At 35.7% G+C, this 24,527-nt stretch overlaps 1 protein-coding gene across 4 annotated transcripts in view; it reads left to right on the plus strand.

Annotated features, from left to right (window-relative positions):
• Dgk (diacyl glycerol kinase 1) overlaps window positions 1-24,527 on the plus strand; it is a 166,574-nt gene that overhangs the window by 138,492 nt on the left and 3,555 nt on the right. For 2 of the 4 annotated variants that reach the window (XM_069039629.1, XM_069039627.1), the window contains exons 5-15: window positions 7,855-8,044; window positions 9,214-9,387; window positions 9,434-9,595; window positions 9,905-10,027; window positions 10,078-10,202; window positions 10,258-10,495; window positions 14,136-14,335; window positions 14,897-15,046; window positions 15,106-15,388; window positions 15,590-15,855; window positions 15,920-16,075. In XM_069039629.1, the coding sequence (XP_068895730.1) occupies window positions 7,855-8,044; window positions 9,214-9,387; window positions 9,434-9,595; window positions 9,905-10,027; window positions 10,078-10,202; window positions 10,258-10,495; window positions 14,136-14,335; window positions 14,897-15,046; window positions 15,106-15,388; window positions 15,590-15,855; window positions 15,920-16,075 (2,067 nt within the window). The remainder of the gene's footprint in view (window positions 1-7,854; window positions 8,045-9,213; window positions 9,388-9,433; window positions 9,596-9,904; window positions 10,028-10,077; window positions 10,203-10,257; window positions 10,496-14,135; window positions 14,336-14,896; window positions 15,047-15,105; window positions 15,389-15,589; window positions 15,856-15,919; window positions 16,076-24,527) is intronic. The other 2 variants (XM_069039628.1, XM_069039630.1) reach the window with 2 other exon arrangements.

Below are 24,527 nucleotides of genomic sequence, written 5' to 3' on the forward strand. Positions count from 1 at the left end.
TACAAATACAGGGTATCTAAGTATAAATGACTGTCGGGTCGAGCCAGCTTTGAAAAACAATATTATCGTGCCGCCTTTTTGAAACAGATGCCCAATTTCAATTTATTATTAACTGTCATTTATGACATTAATGGGGTTTTATTCGCGCTTTTCAATCCAGTTTTCGTTCCTTACACCAAAAGTATTTTTTAATACAAATAGCAAATATTTAAGTAGGTACATCCGGTTTTAGAGCTAAACAGATTGGCAAAATTTGTGAGGGTTGAGGGTACGATTTAGTCAACAACCTAACCTGAAAATGTGACATTCAGAATAACATACATTTTCCCATTTTACAATGGCTTAGTTTTGATATTAATGGGATGAAGGGCTCTGCAGTTTTTATAAAACCTTTTGTTACTATAAACCATTTTGTTTATAATTAAATTTAATCTAAAAAATTCCCACTATACTAATTTTTGATTTATAAGAATATTTAACAGAACTGATTGGCCATTTCGGTCAAAAAGAGGGTGAGAAATGTGGTGTCCAAGATGCACACGAGTTCCCGTCAACATAATATTTTATACCTGGGCTTGGACGTAAGCCCTTTAATCCTGCACACGAATTCCTGTCAAAGTAAAAATGTACCCTAAATTCTAGACTCGAATTCCCGTCAGAAAAAAATCGCGGCTATTGAGAACACTATTACGTAAAAACCATTTTTGCGTTAAAATTTGATTCATAGTGATAGTTGTTTGACGTTTATTAGCTGAGTTAGAGACTTAATTTCACAACAATTTATTAGTTCTTTTCTTCCACTAAAATAAAAGTAAGTAATTTTCTTCAAGGATTTATGAAGAAAATGGCTTTCTTTTCAAATTTTTAATTTTTACATTCATTATCCTGAAATATCTTTTTTCATTTTACATTTAACGTCTCGCCAAGTCAACCCTTTCCAAAACAGTTTTATGTATCTGTCACAATAGTGCTAATGGTAATGTTAATGTTAGTGTTAGCCAGAATGTTAATCTTCAGAACATTGGTGAAACGTTCAACCGTTCACAATAATGGTGATGGTAATGTTAATGTTAGAAACGATGTTAAGAGATCCAGAAAATGTCTGGTTCTTTAACATCTTCGTTAACATCGACCAATCACTATCGAGAATTTCAGGCACGCGCAGGCGCAGTGACAGTTCACACCACGTTGACAGCTGTAAGAGTAACATTCCGTTAACATTATTGTGAACACTGGACTACTAACATCACCATTGCCATCTCCACTAACATTATAATTTATAACATTAACACTATTGTGACAGACCCATTAAAGATATTTCATTCATTATTTATTCCATCGTATTGAAGTAGCTGCAAACCGGCGCTGGGCACAAAATGCAGTCACGCCACCCTTAATGGGAAATAGATCGTTGAGAAACACTTGACACCTAAAAAGAGTTTCTGATCAGAGATCACACATTTCCTTTTTACTTTTCCCGATATTATTCCAAACTTGACCGAGAGGATCCATGAGGATTCGCGAGTGGTCAATTTAACTGGGGTTTAATGTTCATAAATGTATTTGTTCAGCTTAATTACTCATCTATTATTCAAATTTCAATTCACTGGCCGCAAGTCACATTTTATTCAGTCAAACCTAAATCAAACATCCTCCAAAAATCATTTATTAAATTCACTCATTTATCTATAAGTTTTGTTGCGACCAAACACCACCAAAGCACAATTACTTGTGGAATAAAATTTAAGTGAAATGTGTTCAATCGGCACGGCTTCTCCTAGAATCTTAATTAAATAAAAGTACACAACACAATATAGGATCAATTGGTTTTCCTTTTCTCACAAAATTTTGTTTTGTATTTTGTCGCCAAAATACCTTCCGAGGAGAAAAGTTGAAGACCAATCCCCAAATAATCGCACCAATCGGGAAAGCTTACAGTACATACATTCAAAATTGCAAATGCAATGCCTAAGTTGACAAAATTGGTATCCACGATCTAAGTTGTTCAAAAAGCAGTGGTACATTTTCCAGACACACTGAAATTAATTCTATTATCAACCGGTCTTTGACTTCTATTCATGTTAATTCAACTTTAGAACCAAACGGACTGTCTCGGGATGATGGAAAACGCCCAGATGAGATGACTTTAGTACCATGGATTAACGGTCAACCTTTAGTTTGGGACGTTACTATTGTAGATACACTTGCAGACAGTTACGTTTTGAAAACTTCTGAAGTTTCAGGTTTTGCCGCTGAAATGGCTTGCAAACGCAAACATAGCAAATATAGTTCAATTATTTCGTCAAATTATATATTTAAAGGTTTAGCCTTTGAAACCTTGGGCCCTTGGTGCAAAGAAGCCATCGATTTCATTAATGTCATCGGAAAACGACTTATTGCGGAATCAGGCGATTCAAAATCAAAGAAATTCCTTTTCGAGAGGATTTCCCTTGCTATTCAACGTGGAAACGCTGCAAGCATTCGGGGCACTTTTCCAGATTCCACATTATTATCGGAAATTTTTGTATTGTAAACCAAAAATGTTATGTACTTATGTTGATTAATTATTATACCCCCATTTAACAAATAATCATTATTTTTTTCTTATTTCCATGGATACAAAAAAACAATTGGAAATTACGTATTGGCATAAATCGAATGTTTTTAAATGTTGCCACATTTAGTATAACAAAAAGGTCCATATCATCTATATTACAAAAAGAAGATAGATTTTTTTAAATATTATTACCTGATATTTTATGACTACTTAACAACGTACTGCTAAGCTGTTCCACGAATTTTGGGCCAACCTGTGTATGGTTTATTGTTTCTGTAACTTTGATAGTTGCACAGTAAATGAGCGGTGAATTCGACAATAATGATCGGCACCTTCAATCCTCCAGAACTTTGTTCAACAAGAACCTTCAACGAACATCTCTGCCGAATATAAAACTTTCAGAATTATTATTTTTATTTGCCTTAAACGACTCTCTTTTGACTGTACCATTACGAAAACTGCCATTAGAAACATTCCGTTTTAGAGCCGTCTTGCTTTCCTGTTGAGTGTCCGAATTACTGAGGATTCACTGCAGCATCTCTCAAACTAGAAGACAGCCATTTATTTTTCTTGCTACATTTCTTCAACTCTAAAGCCATTCCTCTTAATTTAGGACATAATAAACAGTAAAGCCCCGACACGGAGAGAATTTTATGACCACACTCTGGTGTGGAACCTGCAATTGAAGCCTCAATTACCTGGACAGATGACAACTCTCTTTCTTTTTCGTCGTTTTTCGCACCACCGACGCTCGTATCAACCCTTTTAGCGTCACGCTAATTAATTCCAGAAATTGAATATTGCAAAGGGTCATTACAAACTTTAAATGTTAACGACGATAATGTATCGCGATCTGATTGGAACAGTGCCAGCACCGTCTGCGGATTACTACAAAATTGCATTTTGTCGAGAAGTCGAAAACGAAAAAAAGAATTCACCCCGATCCTTCACGGATTTTAATTTAAAACGTCGACTGTTGAAAAGTCAACGGCCAAGTCTGTTAATTAATTAGTCACATAAAACCCCGGTCAGAAAATAGAAATCCGGAATGTTGCGGTGTAGCGAAATCCATCCGAGTATTGACAGTTCCAATCTCCGGGAGATTTCGTCGGATCCTCCCCCGTCGAACGCCCCTTGTCAGCCCACCCCCATCCGTGACCTTCCCCTTCTGTCAAGCGTGCCTTTAGCTCCTCGCTACCTCGATAACAGATTGCTAATTTAGCTACCGCGCAAGTGGCTTCATGATTACGTTTTTATCGATGTGGAGAGAAGCTGCGTTTAATCCACCCTTATGAATTCAATTTGCCCGCTCCGGAAAACACTTATTTACCGAAATATTGAGGGCTTGTGTATTTTTAATAAAGGACGCGATGTCTTATTCATAAAATCGCCGTTTCCCTTTTTCGAGGACCATTTATAATAAACAACCGTCTGAATAAACCATTTTATTGTGAGTTAAGACGTTTGCTAAATTTACAGCGTTCGCTAAATTTACAGCTTTGATACACGGTTTCGTGCAAAAAATGTGTTACTTTCTATACAGCTTCTATACTACCAGGAAGTCCAAACAATTACAAAGAAAAAAATTCGTTTATTCGATTTATTACCACAATACACTAAACTGCGAAAAACTAAAGCCTCAAGGTGAAACGGCGGCCATTTGCTAAAGAGGTAGAACGTTACTCGACCGAATGAACGTAATAAACTAATAAAAAAAAAATTGTAAGAAAGCTCTTTATAATAACTGTTTTCGAAAGTTTTACATACTTTTCTTTGATTTAAACCATACCTACCTAATTATTTATGTGAAACATCAACAATAATACATATTCTCTTCTGAAACAAGCGCATCACGGCATCTTGCACCATACAGACTTATTGCTATGTTTGTAATAATTTATTGCCTTAAGTCTTGTGTTGGACATTTTCGGAAAGTCAAAATATTACCAGTCACAATCCATTGTAACTGTAGTATGCATTTTGTAACTCATGTAATATAGTTTGTTTAAATTGTTAATTCAGTTCTTTTACCTTTCGAACAAATGGCCGACAGATGACCTTGAAGTTTCACATTGCGCGACTTAACAATAGGAGAGAGTCTTAAATGTGTCTAATCTCTTTCTGCACCGGTCGCAGTTAGCAGTTTGGAGTAACTTATCGAGACTTAACTAACAAATTTGTTGCACTGGTCCTAAACTTCAGTTAGAGTTAACTAAATCCGAAGATGTTAAGTAAATTGCCCAATCGGATTCTTTGATGATTCCACTATTCCTTGCATGGCACTTTACTAAATAGCAAAGCACATGTTTGTATTTGTCTTAAAAGTTAAATTTTTTGAATAGGTATAATAATAAAATGGAATTTTATTTTCGATGTTATGTTATTTTTTATACAGTGATTGACGAGTAATAATGAGCCTAACGAAATTTGTGATGCTGCCAACATTACATTTGCACCGATTAAGTGGATTTTAAAAATATATACAATTTTAATTTTATACAACATAGTCAACATGCCCGACATTATATTTATCAAATTGAATCAAAACTATTATGTGAAATAATTAATAAAAACACAAACTGAATAACTATGGGGGCCATGTATTGTTGGTTGCATCACAAATTTTGTTAGGCTAATTATCACTCGTGAATCACCTTGTCTATACTTATTATAATTTCATTATACCTATCTCCGTTAAATATATTTATAACTGCAAATAACTAAATAGATATCTGCCCCGACAAAAAAAAATAAAAAATTCAAATGAGACTGCCCACAGCACTAACACAATTCTCAGTTGTGCGAATGCCGCATTAAAACAGAAAATAATTAAAGGCGTTAAATTGGTGTTCTATTTTTGGATAGCCTCCGTGAAATCCCTTAATTCTCGCCTTTTTTCCCATTTCGACGACACACCACGTCCCATTTGCGACGCGCCTAAATTATGATTTAATAATGGTCAACGTTGCTCTTAAATATTTAATAAAGCTCTATTTTCATGTTTAATGTATCGCTGGAGGGTCTGGAAACGCCAAACCCCCCACAATGTGGAAAATTTGCATGTTAACCCGGAGCATTTTCGGAGCGAGTGCAAATAAACCCATGAAATATGTAGGGTTTCTGGATCGAGTTCCGCAAACCACTATTAACCGTCGAACTATTATTAAATATTCGACGGGACCATTGTTCCAGATGTCCACATGATTGGGTGCTAACCGAAATTCGAATTTTAAAAATACTCCGCCGGTAAAAGTATGTTAACAAAATAATAAGCGTACGCGCGTTGCGACAAAATGATGAAGTGGAAGAATGCCAAACACATCCGCTTCAGGAGAGCTCTCTTTTAATGCATCATCTGAAAAAAATATCGGTTTTAACAAGGAAATGATGCGAACAAAAAGTACGATCCTGTAACACTCACTCTTTATTATTATTACACCAATATGTAGAGCAGATCAGGTTTGCACAGTAGCCAGTAAAGTCCGGGCGCTATGGACCGCCTTCCACATCCCGCAGGTTTGTCGTCATCTCTGTAATACTGGTTGCCTGTCCATCATAAAGCAGCAAAAATCCAATCTAACAGCAAACTTTCCAAAGTCGCAATAGTGCAATAAATAATTCTCTGAAGTAATGTTCGTCGTTCATTAGAAGTCGTCGTCAATAGCTTTCACCGTCTGAAAAGATGTAATGCCTCTGTGTGGGGCTATTAAAGCTTCCTCAAAGAAAAATATATTTTCATCCGCCAATACAACGTCATCTCTGTCAAATATGAATACAGTCGTATCAAAACGTCTCCTCCTCTGCATCATGGCGTCTTCAACAGACACATAGAAGAGATTGTCGGGGTATTCGACTCACATATTACATCTGAGGTCGTAATTTCCGCCATAAGCGAAATACAACCTATCAAAGGCATGACTCGGCTCTAGGAATGCGAATGACGAACCCTCCATTCCCGTATTTTATCGACGATATGAATCTTTTATTATTAATTTAACTCTCAGCGAATGTCGCTAATTAGATTCTCGATTAGAGCCGAGGGATTGTGAGTAATCCTTAAAATAGATTGACCTTTTCCCGAAACCGATGAATTTTTCATCTCGGCAGATTAGCGACATCGTGGGCTGCACTTTAACGCGGTTGGTCAGTTCCCTGTGGTTCTTCTGAACCTCGACAATTCTCTCAAGAGGTTTTTCTCCAAGCACAAAAAAAAATCTGAAAGTGCTTTTTCTTAAATAAACAAAAAAGGATTTTAATCCCAGTGCGACAGTAAAACTACCAACCACAGAGTTTTAGAATTATCATGGATAATCCTTTTCTATTAGGTAATTTTGTAGTACCTTTTAAATACGAAACATGTTCCTACGCGCCGAATTCTCTAGTAATTAATACAAATATAAATCTATTGAATTTAATTATTATAATATGCTAATATGCATCTAGGTCAGATTTACTTTAAATTGGAAGGATATTTCCATCAGGTAATGATAGTTTTTTAAAAGCACTTTTTACATGATGTCACGTCAGAGTTTTTTCGTACCACGTTACGGATTACAAAAAGTATGGAAATCAAGTAACGAAGCGACGAAGTAACGAAGTTACAAAGGAACTAGATTTCCCAACGATCACCCATCCAAATACTGGCCGCAGCCAATGTTGAATATCCTCAAAGATCAGATTCTTATAGTTTTTCTTTTGAAAAAACGACCAAATAATAATTTTTCTTAAAATATTTACAGTTAAATTTTTCAAGAATTCGTGAAATCTAAGAAAGAGAAGCAAAGTTTATTTTTTTGCATATCGTAATGAAAGTGGCACTTTTTTACACGCAAAATCGTAGTGAAAGTTGTACTTTTTTGCATCATTTTATTCCATTTCCTTGGAGATGATTGTCAAAGCATACCTCGATATGCAAAAAAATAGTGTGTACAACACGTTATGAAAGTCTCTTTTTTCACTTATTTGCTTGATTAACTCGAACTACGCCCTCGTTAATCAATCTGCAAATTCGTGAAAAAAGTATGACTTTCATAACTAGTTGTACAAATAATAATAATTTGAAAAGCAACCGCCAGAGGACGCTGATAAACGTACGAAGTATCATTTTACGAGCAGACACGGAAAGATCGTACTGATTTGATTACTGGATATTTATTAATTGCGGACAATTGAAACAACATTTTTTTAATTGAACATGAACAATTTTCGTCGATCAACTTGTTCGTTTGTTTTGCACCTCTCATCTAAATTTTAAGTACCCTCATCATTATCTGTTTGTAACTGGGGCCATTTTTCAGGACATCGACTATGAGGGCTTCAGGAAATTCCTCGATACATTTCTCGAAGTCCACACGCCCGAAGAGCTGTGCCGTCACCTTTTTTTGTCGTTTGTTAGGAAGGGGGTAAATGTCGAAGGTAAAGCCTTTAAAGAAATGGCAGTACTTAGCTCTACCACTGCTTGTGCTCCTATCACATCTCATAACAAAGGTAACCATCATTTTGTGCTTGCTGATTTCAAATTTCCCTTTTAATTCGAACGTTTAATGGAAAACTAATTCGCCCGAATAAGAACTTCCACTCTCGTAATCCCCGAATTTCCAGGATGTACTTAAGTAATTTCGTTAGTATTCATTGCGATCGCCTGCCGTCGAGTTTTATTTGAGAAATTCTTCATTAGACGACGGAACGCCGACTCCGACGTCTCTTCTGGCTCTCCTCGGGCGCGTAAAAGCTTTCAGTGGACAGGCAAATAAAAATGGCGACGGATTCCATAATGGCACTCGACTAATGCTCGCGTACCGATATGTTTAGCGCCCTTTACACGCTCCAGTAACACTATATTTCATCCGCTCGCTGTGCTGTTAGCTCTTTGCTGCGCCCAACAAGGCAACACGCTTGACACTTGTATGTTGTTTGCCGCCCCGTTAAATATTTTAATAGGCTTTTTCGTCCAATTAACCTTCGTACAAATGCTAAAACCTATTAATTTGTGTGCTTCCGACATGTCTGAAAACGTGAATATTTTATTTATCTCCGGCCTCGTTATTCAGAGATCTCTCGTTCTAATACAACGAGGAAGAGGGTGAGGCAAAAGGTTTCAACCGTATTGAGTCGGTCGTGTTTACATTTCGCAGTAGCTCATCCGAGTCACGAGACGTTTTATGACCAATTTTCAACGGAAATTGCTAAAGATTATGATGTTATTAAACCTATTCGATTTAATGGCCTTCTTAATTACGGAACTCTCTGTTTGCTCGTTATGCTAAGTAATATGGAATATAATTAGGATCGCATTGCGTTAATCGATTAAGGGACGCGAGACAAGAAGTAATCTCCACCCGTTTTCCTGACAACCTTGCCACCCGGTCTGCACGAAGAACATTTTCTCCTCATTCAACAATTTCCGAATTCCAGCAAAATTGTCTTACGAATTGATGACGTTTACATCTCAAAAAACAAATGACTATTTTAGTTGGATATGACAAGGATAGACAATTCAACATATTTTTTTAAATCGTCCCTATCAAGATATGGCGGATGCGCCGGGTTAACTCCTCATTCTCATTTTCCGCTCGCTAAATAAGATATTTAGACCTCGCCGTGATATCACGGATTCAATAGTACCATTTCCAACAAGATTTCGTCAACTCCTCCAGGTTCCACTCCGAACGTGAATTCGGTCGGAGAGCCCATCGAGTGCAAGAGCCTCTTGCCCGGCGAGAAAACGGCCACTTACGGTGAGATGCTCGTGGAGAAGATCCACGGCATCGGCGAGAAACTCTTGGGTCATCACAGATCGGACAGCGATTGCTCCACTCGAGGCAAGACAGGTGAGTTTTATGGGGGACAAGGACGATTCTCCACGGTAAGTTTCAGGAACCGTTCATCCGATGCTGACCGTCACCCACACCTCTTATTCGTGTCACGAGGTGTTGGGGAAGAAGAGCACGGATTCGTCGCCGTCGCACAGCCAGATCTCTAGGAACTCGTCGAAAAAGTCCAACAATTCGCTTCTGGTTAATAACGGAAAACTGGAAGGTGGGTCGGCAGAGCAGTCTTTGAACGAGTCTAGTAGTAGTTGTTTGAGTTTCTTCAGTCATTATAGAAACCGCAGACGTGTACAGTCATTAGGATTATTAGGGCTCATTCCATCGGGTGCGGTATGATACTTGTTTCACAACTCTTAAGCAACTCTAGTTGTGTCAATTGTAAACTTGAAAAGTGAAATTTATTGGACTCGTTTGAGACTGGATCCCATCTTTCCTCCTCCGTCGTTGTTATTTGCCGCTCACGTTTCTCGCACCACCCCTCCCCTTGTTCCCTTCTCTACTTTAAAAATCGTTGCAGAAGTAAGACATATCGTGCGAAAAGCGAGCACTTTGGACGTTAACACCGTCAAAGTTTCCTTAAAAGACATAGTGTGCTACCTGTCGCTTCTGGAAGCAGGTCGACCCGAAGACAAACTAGAGTGTACGTATCTCCTTTTATTCGCAACAGCCAACCACATTTCCGCATTGTAGTTATGTTCCGTCTGTACGACACTGACGGCAACGGCGTCTTGGACACCAACGAGATGGACTGCATAGTAAACCAGATGATGGCCGTTGCCGAGTATCTCGGCTGGGACGTGTCAGAGCTGAAACCGGTAAGAATCTGCGAATCGGAATCCACGACGACTTTCCACTCTGTCTCCTTTCCAGATCCTCCAGGACATGATGATCGAAATAGATTACGACGCAGATGGGACAGTCTCTCTGGAAGAGTGGAAGAGGGGCGGATTAACGACGATCCCCCTTCTGGTCTTGCTCGGTCTCGACACTAACGTCAAGGAAGACGGGAATCATCTGTGGCGACTGAAGCACTTCAGCAGGCCGGCGTATTGCAATCTCTGTCTGAATATGCTCGTCGGATTAGGAAAAAAGGGATTATGCTGCACATGTTAGTCCTGTTTTCTGACGTGATTATCCGCTAACAAACGAGAGCGCGAGATGGATCCCGGAATTAAATTGTCGCGTTACAATTTGCACTTTTGCAGCTATTGTTGATTTGCGAGATGCGCTCTGGATTCATAAATCGCAGACATGTTGATCCGATCACGAAAACGATATAATGTACCATTGTTTAACATCGATGAAATGGTTAAAATCCTCCAAAAAGATTCCATTCATTTTTTTTTTATTCATGTTGCTCTCAGAATTTCGTCCATGCGTCCACATGTATGAGAAAAATTTAATTAGTTCAAAAATTCACTTACACTTTCTTATTAGTTGTTTAAACCAAATATCCTATTTTTTCACAATTATTTTTGAAAAATGTGTAGGTACAAAAAAAACATTGTTGCCATAACTGGTCTGTAAAAAGATTTGTGTTCACCGAATCGTGCCCTCTAATGTGGTAGTGTGGCGAGTCCATTTCATTACTCCCAACAAAATTCCTTCACATTCGCTAATCCGAGTGCGAGCTGTAAAAAGATTTCGGCAGTTGTGGCTTGTTTGTAGGTTATTCCATTGAGGGAATAATATTTAAAAGCCAGAAGTAAAAGTAAAATAAAATGCAGTGTTTTTCTAATCACTACTTGCTAATTTTTAAGCAAAAGTTGGTCCGTCCGCTATTTGTCGAAAAGGCAAAAGGTATTGGACATACAGATTATTAAATTATTATTATTTTGCCTCTCAGTCAAGTGGAGATCACATGACCTTGAGGTTTTAGTTTACTTTCAAATATTCTAAAAATCTCCTTACACCTGCACGTTTCATATACACTATTTACTTAAATCGAAAAGAAAATAAAATAAATATGAGAATACCTACTTATCATGCAAATGCAAATGAAGTAAAACTTTTATTGTTGAAATGAAACAAATAATAAAGAAGTTGCCAACAGTGGACCAATTCGTAGATGCATTTATTGGCCGTAATTTCATCTTTTATTTCCGTTCTTTTTTACATAACCTCTCAGACATGCTGTTGACGACATCGTCAGCTTTTTAGAAAACATTACGGTATTTGCAGCAAAATATAAAATTTATGGAAATGTGCGCATTATATTTTCTCTTTTCCTCTTTTAGTCAACAACGCAAATTGCTACAAGTAAGCAAATAAATGCAGGTCGATCCTATTTTCGGCGCAGATGGAATTATTGTAAGGATTTGATTGTTATAATAACGTGCGATCGAATAAAAAAAATCGAGTTACCTGGATTGTGCTATTCTGATGCTTTGATTGGTTCGAACCACCATTTGCGCCTACTCTGATTTTTTTTTAATTCGATCGCACGGTATTTTGTGGCATGAGGCATATCAAAAAATATTTTATACAAAAATGTTTATTTAAATTTTTTTCTCATAGAACGTACTTCCAGTTTAGTTTCAGAATATTGTTCATTTGTAAGTACAGTTAAAAGACTTATTTGCTTGAAAACTCGTAGCAGTGGGAAAAATCAGTTCCTTTTACAAATGAGCGACTTTTACAAAATTATTTAAAAAAGTTACTTATTTAACACTTAAAGCACAACTAAATCTCTTGCTATACGATAGTGATAACTCCATATAATTCAATTGAAAATAAGCAAATTTAGAAGGCCTTTTGCACTTATATTCCAGTACTGTTTGGCGCAAAAAAAAAGCCAATTTGGGTTAATTTGGGTTTTCTATTTATCTTTTATTTGAAATAGATTTATCAATAAAGTATAATTAATTTACCGTGTTTTTCTTTTGGTTTTCCTCTTTTGTCAATTGTATTTCACTATTTCTCAAAACTATTTCATATTTACGTCACTAAGGCCCATATTCACCAACGCCAGTTAAAGTTAACTGTAGGTTAAAATATACGAAAACATTGTTGTAACAAGAGGTAACTAAGATAACGAAACATTTTAACCTACAGTTAACTTTAACTGGCGTTGGTGAATACGGGCCTTAGATATTTAATAGAGATAGGAAATAGTTTTGAGAAAGAGTGAAATACAATTGACAAAAGAGGAAAACCAAAAGAAATTGTAATTTTAATTTTTTCCAGTAATGATAATAAACTTTACTGCAAAAATGAATTTTTGAAAAAACTGGTGATATTTTTTTCTGAATTTTCACAATAATTCTATATACAGGGTGTTTATTGTTATTTATGGTGTAGAATGTAGATGATTGTGGAAAATAATAACGTAAAACAATTTTTTGAAAAATAGCTTTACTTTGGAGTAAAAAAATCTTGAATTTTTGTAATTTTTCTTAAAAATGGAACGGCAACGTAGAATAGTATTTTGCCACTGTGGATATGAAGGCTACTATATATTGAACAAAATTGAAGTGCTTATATCAGGAAGAGCAAATTTTGTTTTCTAAGTATTTTTCGAGCTCCATTGGGTCCTTCCCTACCAGGCTCTGAATTCGGAATTCGCGAATTTTGAGACATCCTGTATATTCTATACAGGCTTATGATAAAGTAACGCACAAAATTCAAAAAACGCACAGTATTAATTTTTGAAAAAAAATGCAAAAACACCGTAAACAGTTTTTTTTTTTAATTCTGCATCTTTTAACGTATACTTATAGAAAAAAAATTGGGTCAAATTTGTCAGTTATAACGTCATTAATATTTTTTCCAAATGGGAAGCTGCGATTCCAATTAGATTATTTGATAGAGCTTATTTTTTTGGATTATAAAAATCTAGTTTAATAGGGATTACATAAAAAAAATAAACAAATTAATAAAGAACGATATAAACTTGATTTTAATAATAACTAATTAATTAATAGATTGCGGCCTGATTTATTCACCTTCAAGTAAATTTATCTGGCCAGTAGTTGCTATGATTTAGAATCTGCTATTGGTAGATCCATGGTAATTTACCGTTCAAATAACGTTACTTGAAGGTGAATAAACTGGGCCTAAACAATACTTTAAAGCAAGAATTTACTCTAAAAACTGTTTGACGTGTTTTTGCATTTTTTTCAAAAATTAATACTGTACGTTTTCTGAATTTTGTGCGTTACTTTATCATAACCCTGTATATGTATGCTAAATAAAAAAAATTGTCTTTCAAAAATTAAGTAGCAATTATTTTTTTATTGCTAAAATTCTAGTTTTATTGAGTTATCGCCGTTTTGCAGCGAAGTCTTCATTTATGACGCTTGCGAAAAAGCACTGTCATAACAGGCTGCAAAAAAATTCTACGTTCACTGAATCGTACCCTCTGACGCGGTAGTGTGGCGGGTCCATCTCATTATATACTTAAAAAAAAAAATTCACAATCACTAACCTGAATGCGCGCTGTAAAAATATTTCTGCAGTGGCGGCTTGTTTGTCGGCGGAATTGATAAGCCCCAGATAGGAAGCCTCTTTGGCGATGTTTTTTGCCGCAGTAACCGCCCCCGACCTGATCCTACAAAACAAATCCGGAATTTTCCGGAATACATCGGACGTAATCTCGTTATGATCTGGCATCACAAAAGAAATTGTCGCTAGTCCGTGTTATTTCCGTCGCATCCATCATTAAGCCGTATTTACGTATCGACAGGTCACCGGTTGTAACCTTCGCACGTCCTTTTTCTACGAAGAATTCTTGAATTATTTTTTTACAGTCTGCAAATATACGGTCCACGAAAGATGTGTTCATCGTGCCCCGGCGAGTTGCATTGCGACCTACGTCAAGAGCAAAAAATCGTCGCAAACACTGCAGCACCACTGGGTGGAAGGAAACTGTCAAGGAAAATGCTCCCGATGCCGGAAACCCGTCAAAGCCGGCATTACGGGCCTGCACTGTCGATGGTGTCAAATAACGGTGAGCATTAGCCCTCGGGATGGAATCGATCATCGCTCTTTTAGTCCGGTAAAATCACGAAATAAACCAACCGTGGCGGTTATAGCGGAAATTTATAAAATATTTCATTGGACGAAATGTTATGGAAATTAACTACAACACCATTAGATTAGAAATTAACCAAAAAATGCAAAAAAAAAATGAATTTTGACCACAAACAAAAAAAAGTCTTAAAAGACAACGAAGAACTCATAATTTTTTCGCTTTGACAACAGAACCTAACACTCTCAAGTTCGCGTAAAAAGACATTCGCAAGATCAAATTAAACATTTCGTAGTTCAAACTGGAATTTTCTACGTCCAAAGTCGGACGTGTCCAGTTACTTTCTTCATTTCTTCATTTTCAAGTTTTTTACTTTTTTCATTTCTTCATTTCTTCATTTCTTCAAGTTCACAGTAGACGATTTCGAGTTGAAGGTGAAGATCTCAAGTTTAAATTGGAGTTTTCCAATGGAGTTCAAAATGGGGACTTCCACGTCTAATTTGGACAGTTCCATTTCAAGTTACATTACTTTTTTTTCAGTTACATAACAAGTGCGTGGCACAAGTGAAGGCCGAATGCGGTTTGGGCGAGCATGCCGTGCACATTCTGCCGCCGACCGCTATCTGCCCCATCGTGCTGGACAGACAGAGGTCCCTGCAGAAGAGGGGGTCCAAGTATGGCCATGACAACGTTCGTAGTATCAAATTTAATCCGGGTGGTTGTCAATTAAAGGAGCGTTCGATTTTCAGGGCAATTTCGTCAATACCACAAATAAACAACCGGCGATGTCGTTTCAAATAACCACATCACCGAACTCGGTGCCGTTATTGGTTTTCATCAATCCGAAGTCCGGGGGGCGACAGGGCTCGAGGATACTCAGGAAATTTCAGTACATCCTCAACCCGAGGCAGGTCCACAACTTGGCGACAGGGGGGCCCATGCAGGGCCTGAGCATGTTCAAAGACGTGCCCAACTTCAAAGTGATCTGTTGCGGGGGCGACGGCACGGTCGGATGGGTCCTCGAGACGATGGGTGGGTTCCGGAGCATTTGTTTTTACCACTTGTTGTAAATCATGTACCTTCGATCGAGACCGTCAAGAAAATTCCCGACTCGGTCCTATTTCCAGAGAAGGAAAAATTACCGAATTGTCCGGGAAAAGTGAAAATGTGTTGACCCCGACCGCTTCCGCATCTGTCCGATCTGTCGCTTTATCATATTTTTTTTATTTTTAGACAAAGTCGAACTGGAATGTCAGCCGGCTGTTGCAGTCATCCCTCTGGGGACAGGGAACGATCTGGCGAGGTGTTTGCGATGGGGCGGGGGATACGAGGGCGAATCGATACACAAAATTTTACACAAAATTGCCAGAGCGGCCCCCGTCATGCTAGACAGGTGGTTGATCGAATTGTCCGACACTTCGCTTCCGGATCCGGACCAGAAGATCACCGATACAAGAATTCCTTACAACATAATCAACAATTATTTTTCCGTGGGAGTGGTGAGTGCGTCGTTTGGGGGGTGGGTCTTCGGATCTGATAATGTCGCGTCTGTTTCGGGGGTAGGACGCTGCCATTTGTGTCAAATTTCATCTGGAGAGGGAAAAAAATCCGGAGAAATTCAACAGTCGCATGAAAAATAAACTGTGGTATTTTGAATACGCCACCTCCGAGCAGTTCGCGGCGTCCTGCAAGAACCTCCACGAAGACATAGAAATAACCGTGAGTTACCAATTTTTACACCATCCACAGTTATTTAACAATTGTTAATACTAAGTAATATACTGACCCAAAAAATTGTCGCAACACTAAACGTATTTTTGCATTACTTAAAAATGGCAGAAGTAATTGAAGCAAAAATGATATACATATTATAACTTTCACTTTCCCTCCACCACCTGGCGGCACGGCAATTTTGCCGGAGTACATACACTATTACGGATAATACTATCAAGTAATAGTGCACTGCTTATCAACATAATTACTGGCGTCTCGCCTCCACATTTTGTGTTTTATGTTCTGTGTCAATGTTAAGGAATTTTCTCACGATATGACATGAGTATAATAATATACCTTTTTGAATTTCAACCACCAATGTGTTCTCTAAGTCCAAAATTTTTAAATTTTTAAAAAGAGATTGCGGTACTATTCCCGTTGCTGAAATTAGAAGTGGTAAAATCGAATTTTTTTCTAAACACCAAAGATTTCTCATAGCTACGGAGAGTTCTAAATATTTATTAATTTTTGTGTTATATTGTGTGAATTTGGAACAGCTATATTTAAAAGATATCCTTGTTTTTGTTGTTTATTTAAAATAATAATGTCTGGTCTGTTATGCTGAATGTGAATGTCAGTTAAAACTGTACGATCAAAATATAATTTGTTTTTGTCATTTTCGAAACAACTTTCTGGTTTATAAATATAATGTGGTTGTGTATCCTTTAATAAGTTGAATTTAACTGCTAAATTCATGTGTATAATTTTAGCGAATATATCATGACGTTTCTTATATTCGCTATGAACTAAAACGGTGCAAGAAGAAATGATGTGTTCATAACTTATTATTATGTTAATATTATGTTAAGACGTTTGCGTTTGTGTAGATATCTTTTCTCATTATGAAACAAACAATATTTTCGAAATTCGATGTGTTACTACATGTGTACTATATTAACTACCACCCTAGCTTGATAATTCTGGTCTATAATATTAATAAAGGAATTTGCAGATCTTTTAGTTAGGTATTGCTGTAGAATTTACGTTGAGGTAATAAAGCTGTGCTCAGAATTTTAAAAAAGTATTATCTGGCATTCAGCACAAGGAAATTAGTTTTGAGAAATTATTTAAAAGGATTAAATCTTCAATACTTTTCTATTCGAGAAGTTTTAATCAGAAAACTTTCATACAAACTCAATTACTGATACATTTCAAGGGATTTATGGATTGTAGTCGTAAAGGAATTGTTCGATAAGTTATTCAGTATTTTAAATCGGAAATCGTTAACGTCTTTTTCAAAAACATTAAGGTGCGCCCTTTTGTCAGGAAAACATTTATTTTTTTACGGCTCATAAGTTTCACCTGTAGCAAGTAAAAATTAATTCACGCTTTAAACCATAGCGTAGAAACTGCATATACGTTTAAAAAAAACTAAATTAAATTAAGATAGAAAAATGTTCAACTATCTATACTTACCTCAAGAATCTACCAAATGAGATGCATGAATAGGTCGAAACTAAAGTTTCCTTTTGAAATTAAATTTTTTATTTAATTAATTATTGATTAATAAAGATTTAAGTAATATCAAGTAAAATATTGATTAAAATAACTACAGCACAGCTCTTCGAAAAAAGACTAACTAAATGTTCTTATTAATAGAAATAAATTAATAATAATGATGATTTATTGTTTGCTTGTTTTAATGATAAAAAATCCGATGAAACTCTATTGTTCAAAAACATAGGTTAAATCAGAAGAAAAAAATCCAGTTTCCTTGTGATCCCACAAAAAGTCTTCAAATTGAGTGCAATTCCTTGTTTTTTGGGATTGCCTTGAATGGTGCTGCTTAAGACTTGCTATATCCAACCAAATCTGCTTGAATTATAAATTGACATTCAAGCAAATCTATTGCTAAAGAAGATTTAATCTCCCTTTTCTTTTTCGATCGAAAATTTTTTCGGAGTATAAATAAGGAATCAGATGATTCAGCAATGATGAATTCAAAATTTTCAGTCACTGAAGTTTTTTCATGGCTTGAAGATGGAAGTTTGTGCAGGGTCATTATAAACGATTGTCCCATCGCAGTTGGCGTTGAAAACCCACACAAATTTTGGATGTGCCGCCAGCCTCGCAACGTTAGAGAAACTAAAGTCTGTCTCAATTCTAAATTTCCACCAACACTGCATTCTACGTTAGAAATACAACCGGCAACACTATTTGGTGGAAAATGAATCAGGTTCTTTTGTGAGGTTATCATTCTCTGTGTCGATTTTACAACTCAAGATTTTAGAATAATGGAAAAGAACGGTGCCAACCTTTTTATCTCTTCGAAACAGTTTACTAGACCATTTTTCATTTTAGCGTCAAGTAAATAACGTTTTTTTTTTTTGGAATTATGTTTATAAAATAATTACATTGCCAACTTTGGTTATAACAATTTTTTTTTTTTTTGCCAACATAATTCAACAGGTGGTGGAAATTTAGAATTGAGACAGACTATAGAAGACAAATTTCCACTACTGCCAGTATCGCCACCTATCGGCGATACTAGTCTCACTTATGTTATAAGCACGGCTTCCTAGATTAATAAGAGTCGAAGCCTCTAATACGGCTGGTCGAGTTCCTTGAACTGTCTGTTCCTTCAAAAGCCAAAAGTATAGTAGCGCCCTCTACCAAAAAACGAATATTTTTTAAATTAAATTAATGAAAAATCGTATTAATGTTTTTTTTTTCTATCAATAATCTACTTTTTGAAGTAGTGTATGTAACATACAAATTACGATTCTTTTTAAAATGAGATTTGTACGCGGTTAAGCAGCCAAATACACAAATGTATAGTGGCGCCCTCTCAGGAACAGAAAAAATGCTTTCAACTGATGAACTCGACCAGCCGTATTAGAGGCTTCGACTCTTATTAATCTAGGAAGCCGTGGTTATAAGACTTGCGGCACATTCAACTACGCCACCAACGCCTACTGCGATGGGACAATCATTTATATTATTTATAATGACCCTTTATAAAAACGTGCATTATGGACAACTAATAGCGATAGCTTTGACGAAAAACTCTAAAATACTAGAAACTCCTGTAGGTAAATCGGCATATAGTGGAATCGATTACTCTTTTACCATAGACATGGAATTCTTCATTTATATTTTCTAACCCAGTAATTTCTGTAGAGCTTGGTGAAATAAATTATGATAGATTAAGGTAAATGAATAATGAAGGATTTTCTTCGCATTTCTCAGCTATCGATAAGATGTCGGCCTATTTACCAAAACTAGACGTTTCTAAATCAAAATAAACAATTTTGAAGGAATCGGCAGTTATCGAAATTGTTTCTATTAAGTTATTAATGATTTCAACGTGTTCGTAACCTTTTAAATTTACCTCGATGCCACACTTTTGGTTTTAAACCATAACCTTTTAGAATATAATTTAAAGGCTGCTTCGTTTTCTTTCGTGATAGATTTAAATTTAAATGGTGACAGTGAATAGATAATGAAATGAGTAATAATGACATAACGGGTGTTTTTTTAAATTTGGCGTCGAAGTAGGCGTTGAAGAGTCGATTGTGAATGCACTATACGGATAACAGATCACGGATCAGCTGTTTAAATTTCACGCTTTTACACGAGTGGTGCGTTCTCAATCGACTCTCCAACGCCAACTGCGACGCCAAATTTAAAAAAACACCCTTTACATACAGCGTTCGGGTAATCGAGAATATAATACAGTCGGCCGACAGCAAATACATACAGTCTACTAAAAGTTTTTGTCCTGTGGGTAACGTATTTCATATTTTACAAGTACGAGTATCTACGTATGTAATTATAATGATATGTAAGAGTAATACCAGTATAACGTTTTATAACTGTGGGTTCTACGATTTAAAGAAACTTTGTGAAAACAATTAAAACTAATTTTATTGTCGACTGATAATTTATACCAAATAAAGACACTACAGAAAATTGACTTAAATTTCCACTCGTGCACTATTGTCTGTTATTGACCTTCTTTGCTCGTCAACAATTCGCTATCCTCTCACTAACTGTGCCGCGCTCCTTTTCTGAAGCTTTTTTTGACCATGAGATCCGATGACATCAACTCCGTTTGCGACACAGGTCCAAATTCGGGATTGTTCTAGACGCGCTTCTATAATTCTTTCCTTGTCACAGTCAATATTCAAGCGAATAAGAAACACACTATGAATAAACTAATTGACGAACTTCAGTTTTCATAATTTGCAAAATATTCTGTTTTTGATTTATTTTTTTGTTCGACATTGTCAGAATTTGAAATTTTTCTCCTGTGTGAACGGATTTTGATAAATGTCAAAACTTGTCAAAACGAAACGTCAAGCTAATTTTAAAGATTTTAACCGATTTGGAGCTTTTAAGGGGCTCGTCGAACAAAAAAAACGTATTCAACTCGTTCATCTGTAAATTGGGCTTTTTTTGGCATGAGTGGTCCAGTTTAAAACGCGAGTGAAACGAGTGTGATACAAAATTTGTATTTTGCAATGAAAATTAAATAATTATTTAATTTTCATTGCAAAATATTTTTATACCACATAAAGGGTGTTTTTTTAAATTTGGCGTCGAAGTTGGCGTTGGAGACTCGATTGAGAACGCACCACTCGTGTAAAAGCGTAAGATTTAAACAGCTGATCCGTGATCCGTTATCCGTATAGTACAGTCACAAAATAAATATATGAGTCACAATCGACTCTTGAACGCCAACTTCGACGCCGTTTTTTAAAAAAACACCCGTTGTTACCTAATCCACAGTAATTATTTCAAAATTTCAAATTTACCTCAATGTCTCCTCTCCTTCCAACGTTTTCTTTTATTATTGGAGATATTGATTGTTGTTATTTTGCCTCTTACAATTAGAGAAATGGTCGCCGCATGACCTTCACTCTAATCCAGAAAGTTCTAAAAATTAACGAACTCTCATACATTCCATGAATTTATTTGAATTGACGAAAAATAAAAATAAACATTCCGAAAACGCTTAAAATGCAAATACAAATGAAATAAAACTTTTATTGTTGAAATGAAACAAATAATAAAGAAGTTGCCAACAGTGGACCGATTCTCATGTCCTTTTATTGGCCGTAATTTTGTTTTTTATTTCCGTTCTTTTTTACATAACCTCTCTCAACAAGCTATTTACGACATCGTCAGCTTTTTATAAAATATTACCCTGTGGAAAAATATAAAAATAATGAAAATGTTAAACATTGCGTTTTCTTTTATTCTCTTTTAGTCAACAACGAAAAGTGCTACAAATAAATGAATAAATGCAAATAAAAACCTAACACGTTGATCCCATTTTAAACGAAGGTAGGTACGTAGTTATGAGAATTATTCTGATAATATTTTGTACCAGCAGAGAATGTACAGGGTGAAATCGATTCTGCCTTGCTAAAATGTTTTGAATAAGATTGCTGAAATTTTGCTGTTATCAGGTACTTATTAATTTTTTTTTTAATTTTTTTTTCTCTTAAGTTTTTAAAATACAATACCAACTTGATTTTTTTAAATGGCAACAATCATCATTTATAACTAAACGGTGTAACATTTTAGCTGAATTTATTAACAAATTGTTTTAAAAAAACCATATGTAACAAATCTACAGGTGTCCCAGAGTTGCGAAAAAGCTCCATAACTTGTTTGTTATTAAAGATATCAACTTTTACTTTTTTCTAGATGATAGCTACGCTTCTACTGCACATTCGGAAAATATTGCGGTATACAGGGTGTCTCAGCTAAGATTTTCGAGCCTAATATCTCGGTTATTTGCCAACGGATTTTTATGAAATTCAGTGGCACTTTTTTTATCAGAATTTCGAATTGCAGGGGTCCCTTCGAAAATTCGTAGCTTCCAAATCGTTGCACATAAATGAAAATGATTTACGCTGTTTGATTTCTGAATGTTTGCCGCATCTGCTGAGTGTTTACTCAACAACCTGCTCAGTCACATATGCCCACTGCGTTTTTTTAAACATATCGAACTAAAAATGTCAAAAACTCATTTCTTTTCACCCCGTGTTTATTATTGCACTGGTCGAAAGCTTTTTTGACAAGCTTTTGAACAATATAAGGTTTATATAGTCGAATCTGAAAATCTAGGGTGCTATCCTAAAATCGCTAAATTTGGTGCAATTTTTCCGTTAAAAAGACAATACAAAAATCTAGTAGGCCTAACAAAAGATAATCACACAATATGGTCACTTCATAAAGATGAATCAACCAACAAAACAGTGTTTAACAATTGAACATTTAATTATTTTTAGTGGTTTTTAGTGATTTTAAGATAGCACTCTAGATTTTCACATTCGACTATACAAACCCTATACCGTTGGAAAGCTTGTCAAAAAAGCTTTGGACCAGTGCAATAATAAATGCGGGGTGCCATTTGAAAAAAATAAGTTTTTGATATTTTTAGTTTGTTATATTTAAAAAATCGCAGTAGGCATATGCGACTAAGCACGTTATTGAATAAACACTTAACAGATTCGGCAAACATTCAGGAATCAAACAGCGTCAATTATTTTAATTTATGTGCAACTATTTGGAAGGTACAAATTTTCGAAGGTATCCCTACAATCGGAATTCTGGTAAAAAAAGCGTCACTGATCAAAAACGATGGCAGATAAGTAAAAACGAACTGTGTAGATTTGATTCACAATTTAGCATAAAATCCAAAAATGAAATAAAACTGGGTAGGTTCCATTTAAAAAAACATAACTTTAGTGTTTTTATAATATTGTTACACACTGTATATATACCGCAATATTTTCCGAATATGCAACAGAAGCGTAGCTATCATCTAGAAAACAGAAAAAGTTGATATCTTTAAGAACAAACAAGTTATGGAGCTTTTTCGCAACTCTGGGACACCTGTATATTTCAGTCTAATCCCTGCGGTGGCCACTGCCAGATCATGTATTACTTCTTTCCATTTCACTTGATCTAGTGCTTCTAAAGTGAGTGTATGTACTGGTTTTTCAGTTATTTTAGTTAGGTACTTCATCTATCCATCTGGTTGGCGCGCAGCTTCTTTCTTTCTTTCTTTCCATTTTGCCTCGTGTAACTAGTCTTTCCGTATCCGGTTCCTTTCTCATAATCCATCCAAAACATTTTAGTATATCGAGCTATATTTCGCTTAATAATCTTCTCTTTATATTCAGCTCTCGTAAGATCGAACTATTTGTACGGTGCTCAGTCCATGAGACATTCAACATTTTTCTCCAGCAGAACACTTCTGTGGCATCGATTTTCATTCATTCTTCTTTCTGTCTGATAGTCCAGAACTCACATCCGTATATCGGAAAACCGATATTGACATACATTGCATTATTATAATATAATATATAATTTTACCTCTTTGGATATGTTTTTATCATTTTTTCGTAGCCTATACTTATACAGTGAAAACATAAAGACTGCAACAAAATTCATAATAGCGTTATGTGATATTATTTTTGAGAAAAATATTAATAAATCTATTTAAGTACATAACATTTTTGGTTTACAATACAAAAATTTCCGATAATAATGCGGAATCTGAAAAACTACCCCAAATTTTTTGAGAAAATCGCTTAAACATGTCGATTTTATTTCCAAAAATGCCATCTTGTGACGTGCAATTTGTTTAAATAATGTCACTGGTTTTTACGCAATGGAGTCATCACCTTTTTTTTAACGATAACCCCTACTTTTTTCTTCTGTTTCTGATCCTATACCGGATGATCAAGAATGACTGAATCTATTGGTATATAGACTATAGAGGTATTTTCATATTTGGTGGCGGAAACAAAAGACTGAGAAATGTTACAAAAATGTATAGTCAGTGTCAAATTTCTCATAAAAGCCGTAAAAAGGAATGTCTAGGTAAATTTAAATTTTCGCTAAATTGATTGAAAAAATAAATTTTAAGGAAACCAATTTTTGTCAGTGGTTCAAAAGCAAAAATTATTCTCATATAATCGTATTACAAATTACAAATTATGTCTCTAGTTCGACGATAAATAACTTTCTTATTGCCAATTTGCTGCATTTCTGCCTAAATCACGAACATCTTTGAGAAATTTGACACTGACAATACAAATTTGTGACATTGCTCAGTCTTTTGTTTCCGCCATCAAATATGAAAATATCTCTAACAATGAAAATTTGAATGACAGTGTTGACACTTTGACAGGCAAATTTACCCAAGCCAGGTGTTTGATGCAACTGTTAACTCGCAGTTTCATATTCTGTACTGAATTTTGAAGTCCCACTTTGACAAACCAAATCAAGATGTCAATGGTGTTGCCAATCTAATTTTAACGTCATAGCCAACTTTAATTATAAATTTAAATGATCTCACGGTACTTACTGTCTATTATGCCGCACCACACATTAACAGAAATAACCTCTTGAACATAATTTTTGCAGCATTCAGTGA

Source organism: Tenebrio molitor, chromosome 2 (assembly GCF_963966145.1).
Source record: "Tenebrio molitor chromosome 2, icTenMoli1.1, whole genome shotgun sequence".
NCBI classification, from domain to species: Eukaryota; Metazoa; Arthropoda; class Insecta; order Coleoptera; family Tenebrionidae; genus Tenebrio; species Tenebrio molitor.